Source organism: Leptosomus discolor, chromosome 1 (assembly GCF_034619465.1).
Source record: "Leptosomus discolor isolate bLepDis1 chromosome 1, bLepDis1.hap2, whole genome shotgun sequence".
Classification (NCBI taxonomy): Eukaryota; Metazoa; Chordata; class Aves; order Leptosomiformes; family Leptosomidae; genus Leptosomus; species Leptosomus discolor.
The window spans coordinates 126,675,170-126,686,426 of record NC_141391.1 but is presented as its reverse complement, the minus strand read 5'-3'; the positions used below and the strand labels follow the sequence as shown (position 1 = coordinate 126,686,426).

The 11,257-nt window shown below is 45.0% G+C and overlaps 1 protein-coding gene across 1 annotated transcript; it reads right to left on the bottom strand.

The window, feature by feature from the left end:
* Positions 1 to 2,518: 2,518 nt before the first annotated feature.
* Positions 2,519 to 10,426, bottom strand: CLDND1 (claudin domain containing 1). The gene is made up of 5 exons (XM_009952195.2): positions 10,391 to 10,426; positions 5,731 to 6,032; positions 4,413 to 4,520; positions 3,884 to 4,021; positions 2,519 to 3,775 (listed from the first exon to the last, which is right to left on the bottom strand). Exons 2-5 carry the CDS (start codon positions 6,017 to 6,019, stop codon positions 3,555 to 3,557), a joined length of 756 nt encoding a protein of 251 aa, XP_009950497.2. The 5' UTR covers positions 6,020 to 6,032; positions 10,391 to 10,426; the 3' UTR covers positions 2,519 to 3,554.
* Positions 10,427 to 11,257: the final 831 nt, after the last annotated feature.

Below are 11,257 nucleotides of genomic sequence, written 5' to 3'. Positions count from 1 at the left end.
GTTGGCAGGAAACCAGGCCCAAGGCCATGAAGAAGGAACACTGTCACAGGGGCATGTTTGAAGGACAGATGCAGCTTGCCCACCATAGATTTGGGGGACAGAACCTTTATGGGCTTCTTGTAAGAGAAGAGCTCATGTGACGGTACCGTGGGTGGGCAGGCAGGTGGTGGCGGCGGAGCAGCGGCTGGCCTCTGCTGTGCTGCCTGCGCAGTACCATACAGGGAGTCCCAGGAGCTTGCTCCCATGCAGCATCAAGCATCCTCGGTTCTCACACTCAGTCTGACAGAATTCCTCCTCCTCCTCTTTTGTTTCTCCTTTTCCTTTGATATGCCTTCTCTTTACTTTACTGGCCCACACAGCAGTGTTAGAGATGTATGCCACTTCCCCTGCGCACACACACAAAACGACATCCCTTTTTTTAATCTCTCTTGATCTCACTGTGTATCAGCCTCATCCCTATCTCCAACACTGAACCAGTATCAGTCAACATCTCGTACGGTCAGAGCACAAAATACTAAGGAACAAAAATAAGCCTTTGACCTCAGCACTTTCTTCCAGAGCTGGAACACTCTTCATTTTTGAGCAAGGGTGTCTGCATTTGCATATACATATGTGACCACAAACACACACAGAGGCCTCAAGCTTCTCCTGAATGCAGCCAAGCTCTGAATATGGCATGAGAAACTGCTGGTGTGAAGGGCCTGCGCCACACACTCAGGGTCAAGATCTCTCAGTATCTGTTAGTGCACTTAATCACCTCTCTTTTATAGAATTACTCCATCCTCAGTGTCTACTCTGGTTTTCTGTACTCCTCCAACACCATTTAGCAGACCCAAGCCAGCAGTCCAACTCTTCTTGCTCCCTTTACACCTTGAGCAAAGCACGCATTTACAAAGCAAGATGGCTACATGCAGATTCGTCACTCCAGACAACGGAGAGGGATAGTCCTCTTCCTATATGAAATCTGCTTCTCACTGAAATACATTCTGATGAAGAAATCTTTACACAAGAGTGAAGAAAAAAACTGAAAGGTGACCCTTATTTTAGTTAAATAGTCCAAATCAAAGATCAATTAAAGCCTGTTTTCTTCATTTCAGGGCAGAGAAAACCAGCAGCATTTATCTGAGACACCAACAAAAACAAACAATCTTGGTTTTGCTGATACTTAAATTGATCAAGAAAGGACTGATAGCACCTCCAATGTTCCCTTTTCTCTCCATAACAATCCTTCTTTTGGAAGCAAGAATATTAACATCTGAAAACTGAGATTTACACTTCAGAAGAGGTGTCTGATACAAGAGAAGAGAGCAAGTACACAGGATTCCCATTGCTCAGATTAAAATCACAAGATATGATTACTCTGCCAGCTCCTAAAAAAGGAAAAAAACCCCAACCCAATCTGTACTAGATAAAGTAACGAGCAGTGTTTCCTCTCAAAGTGCAGAATAGCACCTTCCAGTCCTTTTTACCCAAGCTGAGGCTTGCATGCCCTAGTATTTCTGACAAATGAAGAACAAGACAAGCTGAGCAGTGAAGCCTTATCTACCTAAGTCAGAGATAACTAATGACTGAAAAAGCACCATTCTCGGTACGTTATCAGCAGCACAGATTTTCATTTACTCTCAAATACTGCACAAAAGTACCACATGCCCTCTCAGGGGGTTAGAATTGGCCCAGACATTGCAGGGAGGGAAAGAAGCTGGTTTAGGAGGAAAGGTGAAAAATTACTCAACAGCACAGGAGAAAAAGGATTATCTTGAAGGTCCTACCGCTGCTTTTGCGGTGATCCTGGTTTTCATCATCATCCTTGTTTCATTTTGTAACGACTCCAATAATGGTAACAGAAGGAGAAGTAGGTCGATCCCTATCACGCTCATGATAAAAACAAGAAAAAAGTTCTATACTAGCAGATCCCCAATCTTCAGGTAACTAATGACTAGAGCTGTTTGCTGACCCAGCAAAGACAGCCTGGGTAGAAATACCTACTGAAAAAAAAAAAGGGCACACAAAATAATAAAAAAAAACCAGCTGAGAGATTAAAAACGCCTATTTCTGTGTCATTCTCATCAACAGTATCTCACAGAATCCTTACCATCACAGACCTACTCATTTTGTCATGATTTATTTCTTCTAAGACCTAATTCTTCTATTAAGCATGGACTAAGGAAACAAGGGCAGTTAAGGCCTCAGAATTAAACAATTTAGCCTTGGAACACTGTTTTCTAGGTAAGACATGGCACCCAGTCTGGCTAGAGTTGCAGTGACTTAGAAGAAATACGTGCAGGAGCTGTGAATTCATTAGAAATTACGGGGTGTTGCGCCCCCCACTGATGAGCAGGAGAAAATTTAAAGTCAGCAGGAGCCCAAGAATTTAATTAATAAAAAAGTCTAACCAAACATCTCTGTTTCTGGTGACACTTCCCTGAAAACAGAGAACAATCTAGACTCCGGCTTTTCTTTTCCGAAGTAAAATTCACTTCAGACCATTCCCTCACCCTTCCATCAGATTCACTCAGTGTTGAAAATTTCTGAGCTTTTTTTATTACTGTTTCATTCAAACAACAGGTTTGGGGCAAGTTGGGAAAAGAGCAGCACCTTTTAAAAAAACCCCTGTGTTCTGTGCTGTACAGGATAAATAGGTGAGCTTTAAAAAAAGTTAACTTTATATATGTACATATACACACATACACTAAACCAAGTTAAAACCAAAAAACTTGTGAAGGGTCATCTTCAACACAATAGAGGGGAAAGCCTTATTTCACAGCAAGCAAAAGCACACAAGTTAAAATTAGAGTGCACAATCACATGTAGTGCAGATACCAAACTAGCCTGGGTCCTGGAAGCAGAACAGCTAGAGCAGCACAAAGCTCCACGTGGGCCAACTTATCCCACTCCTTGGCAAAAGCAAGCGCAGAGTCTGCCTTCAGGATGCTGCGCTGCGCAGGCACTCCCACAGCCGGCTGCTCTGCCTGCATTGGTTTTGGCAGAAGCCACAAAAAGTAGCAAACTAGTGAGAGTGAGAGACCCAAAGCTAAGCTACAGGACTGATTTAGCTACAGTATTTCCATTACAGAGGTTTCTGAGTTCGCCCATGTCTCCTGGGTGCTGCCTGCTTGAGTGACACAGCAGACAGCTCCTGAATATTTATTACTTGTGCACTGAGGTTCCCTTTCTTGCCCACCTGCATCTTTTCTTTTCCTATCTCTCTTCCACCCCGTAACATCACTCCTATTTTCCTCCAGGCTGACAGGGTAATAAAATTAGGAAGGGAAATGTACACCTAACCAAGCGGATAGTCAACAACCAAATGAAGCTTAAAAAATAATAATAATTCTTAAAAAAAATCCGATTTAAAAACCTGTTCAAGTTCTGCAGACTTCCGGCAGAGTTCGGTCGTTTAGCCCAGAGGTCTTTGTCTTCAGGGCCTACAGGCTAAATTGCCTCAACTGGCAAGAAGCACGCAGTACAAGGTAAAATTCTAACTAAAAGAAAATAGTAAGGGTTTGGGGGAGGAGAAGCTACAACATGGAAACCCAACGCTTTGGTAGCAGCACTTATGCTACACGGTACGCTTTCAGGAGAGTGAATTCCTTTCTGTTGGTGCGAGCCGCCCAGATGAAGAGCGCAGCTGCCATGAACTGCAAAGGTGCCGAGACACAGGCCAGGCAGAAGGACCAGCCGAATTCACCCCTCACATCATCAGGCAGGGGCAGCTTCTTATGGAGCAGCTCAATCCCAGCTACGTAGCAGCCAACCAGGCCCAGCGTACAAAGCCCTGGGGAAGGAAGCAGCGAAGCACAATGAGCTCAACGTTGAAGTGCTCTGGCTGTCACTATGCGCTTCTGGAGGAGGGAGGGTAAGTGATGGATGGCAAGACACCTACCTGCTAGGAAATGGAGGACTCCGGTGGCAATGGCAGGGTAAAGGCTGCGACAGGCACAAGCACAGAGCCCAATCAGAGCCCCAAAGCACATAAGGCCCAGGCTGACAAAGGGCAGGAGAAACTGCAACCGCCAGAGATCTGCACATGAAAAAAACACACAAAACAAGTTCATTCAAAATGCGCTAGAAACTGACTTCTCCCACCATTTTATACTCCCTTCTACCCACACTGCTTCTGCCTCATCAGACATTCTACATTCACAGCTAAAAGGGACCAAAGGCCCCACTGAAGTAGGAAAAACTTAATTTGTTAACTCCCAAATTCCCATACTGCTATCATGGGGAAAACCTTTGCTAAAGCACTTAAGTTTTAAACTCTGACCTACTGCCTACGCTACTGTGAAGATGAAGGAAAAAAAAAAAAAAAGCAGAGCAAGATACAGATGCTTCCCTCACTAGTGACACTATTTGAGAAACGTCTTTTTTTTTTCATCCTACTTGTTTACCTGCCAGAAATGAAAGACACTTACAAGTTCGATTCAAATCTGTGCCACTATTGTGATTTCCAGGCTCTATATACTTTTCCATAAACTGATCAGAGAGGGAAAAACTGATGCAGTTTGTAGTCATATCTGTTTCTGGTGGGGAAAAAAAGAAAAAAAAAATATTACCATTAGGTGTCTCCCTCCCATCCCCCCTTTTCAATTCGTCCTTTCCCAAACATTTAAGCTGGGAAGCTCTTCAGAGAAAAAACTTTAGAGAAAAAGCATTTTAGAGAAAAAATTACCTCTCAAAATAGATCTGCAGGATGTCTTATCATATATAATGTAGTTACTGCCACGAGGGACAGCATTCAAACATGCAGAACCTTCGAGCTTACCTGAGTCATCCACAGAGAACTGGGCCATGCTTGGCAGATTGGGAAAGAAATGTGGTGTATGACGCTCAACTATGTTATTACATATTCTTGTACCCAGAGTCGCTCAACTGAGCTGTGCTTATCTCTGTGTGCAGAATGTAGTATTGTACTAATCACTTCATTCAAAAATGGGATAGAAAGGGCTATTTAAATAAAAGAAAATATTTGCTTCTTTATACTAAATTTCTCTCCTTTTATGCCCCAGTTAGATTTTGCTTTGAGAATACTATTGAGCAGAGCTGGTTTAAGTGTCCTCCAAAATAAGTATTTTCATTAGAAGGGGGAAAAAAAAGTATTTAATGCAACGTTTTTTCTTCAGAAAAAGTGTTTGAAAGTACATTTTCTAAGAGGGTTCAAAATGAAGAGCTTCACACACAAAATCTACTTTGAAGCAATTAAAATAATTGCTTACCACACTTTTTTATCCCAAAACTATTGTGAAAAAGAATACAAATATTTCATTCTATATCCAAAGGAGTCCAAAACGTGCTGATGCAACAGTGGGACATTTGTGACATGTGAGCATAATGAATGACTAGCTAAAAGAAGCGAGTGCCCCTTTGATAAAGCAGTATCTTTATTCCATTGCTGGATCCCAGGACCTCTCCTAAAAAGACAGAGACTGGCAGAGCAACTATAACTGCATCCCCAGTTGGACAGCAGATGCAAAAGAAATTAAGTTATACCAGAGTAAATTCAGATCAAGTATCATGTGTCATATCCAAAGTCTGCAGCAGTGACAGCCACTGACCATTTTGCCTTTCGCTTCTTTAAAAATTTAGACTGTCTTTTTTAAAAAAAAAAAAAAAACAAAACACATAAGCTAGAAATAAGCCTTCTGGAAGAACAAAGTGGCACGAATACGCTGTGAGGAAGTTAGCATATACCGCCCCAGGCAAGCCGGGAAGCGTTAATTGCTCTGGAGATACCTGGTGGGCTGTACCAGTGAGAGTTTTTGGGTACAGTGATACACCTCCTCCACAATCCAACCGTGCCGTTGCACCGGAAGAGCGCATCTGTGTAGGTCTTCTCATCTGCCTCTTCACTGACAAATTCCTCCCAGATGCTCCTACCAGCTTCACTAACATTCTCAGCTGGGGACAGGGTGTGGTATTCGTACCAAAAGTCAGTGCCAATGGAAGCTGCCATATAGATGGTGGAGATGAGGCTGAGAACACAAGCAATTACTAGCGCTGTAGCAAAACGGTTATCCATCATTGCGCCCTTGCTGCTGTAAGGAAAGAGAGGGCCAAGTGAGTAACTCCTCTGACAGTAAACGCAAAGTTACCCTAGCAGTGTCAAACTCGTGACATCATTCCTCTTACACAATGTCCCCTCAGGATACGCAGGTCTTCCAACAGCCTGGAATCAAAGGAACACTGAGCAAGTCTACAGTACGAGTCAGCATCCACTGGATCTGCAAGTTCAAGGTACGGATATCACCCTTCTCCCAGCCAAACTGTGCTACAGCTGCTCTCTCTGAGACAGCAACTGACAGAGCAACAGAAACTCTGTCCCCAAAGCAGATGGCACAGCTCACTGCCATTTGTGATCCTGACTGTAAGGAATCACAGAAAATCCATCCACAGCGCCCAGGCAGAAGACTTATCTTTCCTTAAGAGATTACCAAGGGTAGAAGTTATTTTTAGCCTGCCATCCCATACGGCTTTCACAGCTTGTGTTTACAGCAAAGATAAGAAGCACAAGCATGCCAAACAAACTCTTCCAGGCTGTTCGCAAAGGGCAGCCATGCCAAGGTGCCGGAATGCCTTTAGGGAAGCAGAGAAATGTATCTAGGCACTAGAGACAGAACAGGAAGGAAGTACTGAAAGACAAGTTTGGAAATTACAATAAATGCTGCAATAATGCCACAATACATACAGGGGTATTTCTGAAGAGCTAAAACAACGCAGGGGGGTGCCCTGTTCCACGCGAGCAAGATGACGAGAGCTTGCAAAACTGAAAGGCCTTCATGTGCTGGCATGAAGACTTTGCTCTGGCTCTCTGTATTCAGGGTCATTTATGTCCTCCTCTGCAGGGCTGTGCTCACGAATGGCATAAATTCAGGATCAAAAGAGGCATGAGAGAATACAAACACCACACATGCTTACGCTTATGACAATACTGTGACTTTAATGAGTAATTGATTGCTAATACATGGAATGTTTTGTGGATAGCGCAATACATCAGAGGACTCTCAGATGCCTGTTGTTCTCTTGTGTTTTCTGTGCTTGATTAAATTTATGGATTATGCCGAATCAGGCTTGATGCGCTCGCCAAAAACCAAAAAGAGTCAACTGAAGTTAAGTCAGCAGCTAGAGCTAGTCTGGTGACACAAGCTACTATCTAATCAGCTCTTGTCTACTGCTTGTTCTACCTCCCTTCTCCCACATACTTTCATCAAAATATTTTGGTCTCATTTCTTTGCAACTGAATGAACCGCAAATGGAAACAGCAAATGCCTTAAAACACAACAATCACAAGAAAAAACATAAGTGCTCAAGTCAGACTTGCCAGGAAGATATTCTGAATTATGAAACAAGGTGCAAAGAAAAGCATGGAGTTTCAAAGGCACTGGTATTTGCTGCTAACAATGCTATTCTTATTTCTTTTCCCTCCCATCTGCTCCTCTATTTGGTTGAAATTGGCTAACAGGGCTGGGGAGGAGAAGCCTGGAGAAGAGAAGACTGAGAGGGGACCTTATCAACGCTTCTAAATACCTAAAGGGTGGGAGTGAAAAGGATGGGGCCAGGCTCTTTTCAGTAGTGCCCAGAGACAGGACAAGAGGCAACGGGCACAAACTGGAGCACAGGAAGTTCCACCTCAACATGAGGAAAAACTTCTTTACTCTGAGGGTGGCAGAGCAGTGAAACAGGCTGCCCAGGGAGGTTGTGGGGTCTCCTTCCCTGGAGATATTCAAAACCCACCTAGACATGATCCTGTGCAACCTGGATGTTGGGAGTTGGACTAGATGATCTCAGGAGGTCCCTTCCAACCCCCACCATTCTGTGAAATGACATGTACCCATATTATTTCTTATGCTTAACTTCCATACTACATGAGGCATGGTCTCTGCAATATTAGTCCCAAAACTGCATCCTTAGCAACAAGCAAGAATAGAACTGATTTTTGGTGAACTGACAAGCAGCACCCATCCAAAATACTGCAAAGTTCACATACCACAACCGTACTTGAAATAATAACCCAGAAGCTGTGAACTTTTATAAGCTGGGACAAATATAGAGAGGGAGAAAACATTGTATTTGGGCTATTTATCTAGAAGACATAGAATCAAGTCCAGACTTGAAAGCAAATTCTCTGTGCAGTGTTTTAATTCTTGGTTCTTTAATTCTCCTTTGAGATCCCAGCATCTAGCTCAAGGTACACAGTACATTAGACGAGCAGAATAGGAAGAGAGCGTGTTGCTGTATAGATCTGACCTCACTATTCATCTCCACTGAGTTCTCCGAGGGATCCCCTCCCCTTCACAAACTTCTCACAAAGCAAACAGGGCAAGTGGCATCTCCAAGGCCAAAGCCGTATTGCCCTGCTCCTGCCCAGCTGAGCTCAGAGCTGAGCAGATCCTCTGGGAACTCACTCTCAGTGCAAGCAGCAGAACAGGCTGGTGAGCAGGCTGGTCTGGATTTTCCACTATATTGCAGCCATATTCACTGCAAGAGGAACACTCTGCAACAGACTCCTCTCTTTAGAAAGTGCGCTCTCTGGAAAGAGGAATCGCAAGAACCTACAAGGTCCATCCTCAGAGCAGTGCCTGGCAAAAAAGAACTGGGCTATTAGTCTGCTGCCACTGCCTTTTATTAGATATGCTTACAATAGCAAAGTCCTATCAACTCCGTACCTACCATACAGAAATAAAACAACTTGTCTAAAAAAAAATAATCTTACTTTCACATACAACATCGCTGCTGCCAGGCACAGAACACTGGTGCTGGAAACATCCCTATCAGAGCATCACTAAAACGCAACCACACACTTCTGGCTAGCCTTCTGTGTGTTGGCATACAGTACACTTGGCAGAGTCGATGCCAACTGGCAACCAAGAGCAGTTCACAAGCAAAATGAAGGGTTAAACATCAAACAGTAAATTAAAGCACTGTCCAATGTTCGTTCCCACTTGGTAAAAAGAACATGGCTACCTGCTGACCAATCCTTGTAATGCACAGTTCCAGGAATAGGTAGAAAGCAGCTGAGGTCGCTACAGTCCCCAGAACTTAGGGGGTGGCTTTGAGTGGCATTTGTCCCAGAAAGAACACACACAGATTTTCAGTATGGACAAGACAGTGCCAAGGCAAGAGCACACCCCCAATTCCTTATAATAAAGGTCCCCTCAACGCTTCTGCCTAAAACTTCAACTACTTACAGAAGAAATAAAGAACTCTACAACACTTTAGGTAAATTTGTAACTAGAAATTCTTCCTGCCACAGGGTAGTAGATTTGACTGCTCTGCCCATTCACTGTGTACATTCAATGCATCTTCATTTACAGCAGACACACTCCCACTTGAAGGAGGTATCCTTTGCTCTATTAAAGAGAGAACCATCCTTCCAGCCCCAGGCAGAGCTCAATGGCAGCAGTTAAGCACAGCCAGTAAGAAATAGTTACCAGAGAAGACCATGAAAAAAGACACTGCGTGTTTACAAGATTATGCCACACTTTGCAAAAGGTTCCATATAGAGCAATATGTAGGACGTGCCTTAGAATAAGCTTACTTACCAAAAAATGGTAATTCACCATTACTACTACCTAAGATGCCATCAATCATAAAGACATGTGGATTGATAATAAGCGGAAATACTTTGTGTTTACACGCTGTCAGCAAGAACCTTCATTTTTTTTACACAAGGTTTGCTCATATGGCACTACTAACATTCTAACAGTAGAAGCCATTTCCAACAAGTAATGGCTGAAACTAATCTATGCAATGAATGTAAGACAACACAAGGCAGCAATAAACAGCCTCTCAGGCCAAAGTGTTTCACAGGATATTATACTCATTTTTGAAAGAAGCGCGACACACAAACATTTCAAAGCACCAGCTCGCAAAAGAGAAGACAAATGCCAAACTAGCAGCAACATTCACAGAAATGACTAGATGCATGAACTTCATAGAACAGGGGAAAAAAAAAAGGGGGGGGGCAAGTCAGCAGAGCTGAAAAAGAAAAAATACAAAAGAGTACAAAAGCAAGTATTCTGGCAAAAAAATCAAGTGTAAGAGTGGAGAATGGATATGCATTTTAAGAAGTTACAGTACCATGGCAGAAGGGAACACAAAAACATGCATGTTTTTATGTTGTTAGACTAATCACTCCCTTCAGCCAATAGCAGGCCACTGCATTTAAGAAACTCCTTTTACCTGACATCACAAAAGAGGGAGGCTGTGTTTGCTGGTATTTTCTCAGAAAATACGCTTGCACATTTGACTGCCCTTTGGGAAAGCAGAATGGGCAGAAAGCCTAAAAGAAGGTGAAATGTGGGGAGAGGGCTAGCAACACGACTGAACAGGATCCTCCTTTTAATACTCAGGGCAACAGAGTGTCAGGAAAGAATGCTACCAAACACTTTTTTACCTTCAGAGGTCCTCAGAGTCCCTCAGGACACACAGGTCCAACGATTCCAGGTCACTTCAGAGACACGGTGCTGTTTGTGTCTTGTGGCAAGGGGAGAGCATGAAAAGCAAATTTCCTATCTGCCCGAACTGTTCCATTCATTCACTTTCTTCAACAGCACCAGTGCACAAAAAGCGATCTAGAAGTAGAAAGCAAACCAAATAGTCTGTCATCATCATTCCACAGCAATTTCCCCATATTTAAAAAAAGGGGGGTGGGGGGTGGAGTTCAAAAGCCCTCAGGCCCACCATGCCCCACCACGACCAACCCAGCACACGGACTGACAAGCAGCGCCGGCGGCCCCCGGGGTCAGTGCCGGTAAGAACGGCTCTCGCCCGGTACCACCGCGGAGCCCCGCAGCTGCCCGACTACACCCGGGCCACGCTCCGGCACCGCCCGCAGCCGTCCAAGCGGTGCCGATACGCTTCACCCACCGCCGCCAGGCCAGGGCACAGGCCGACCGCCCTCCTCCCCCCGCCCCTGCCCCTCAGGCGACGGCCCTGAGAAGGGGAGCAACCGCCCGGCGATGCCACCGGCGGGGCCGTCGGCAGGCAGCAAACCCGAGGAGATCGCCTCAAGCCCCCACCCCCTGCCCCCTCCCACACTCAGCAACCGGCCCAGCGCCTCACCCACCGCCCGTCGTCTCCTCGCACCCCCGGCCCGGCCCCGCCGCTTCCGCCCCGCCGTGCCCACGGCAGCTCCCCGCCCTCACCGCCGCGCGAGGCACGCTGGGCGATGTAGTCCTCCCGCCACCACCCGGAGCAGCCACGACTCGTCAGCCGAAGGGCACCATGGGAGCTGTAGTTCCCCACGCCGCCACGGCCGCCG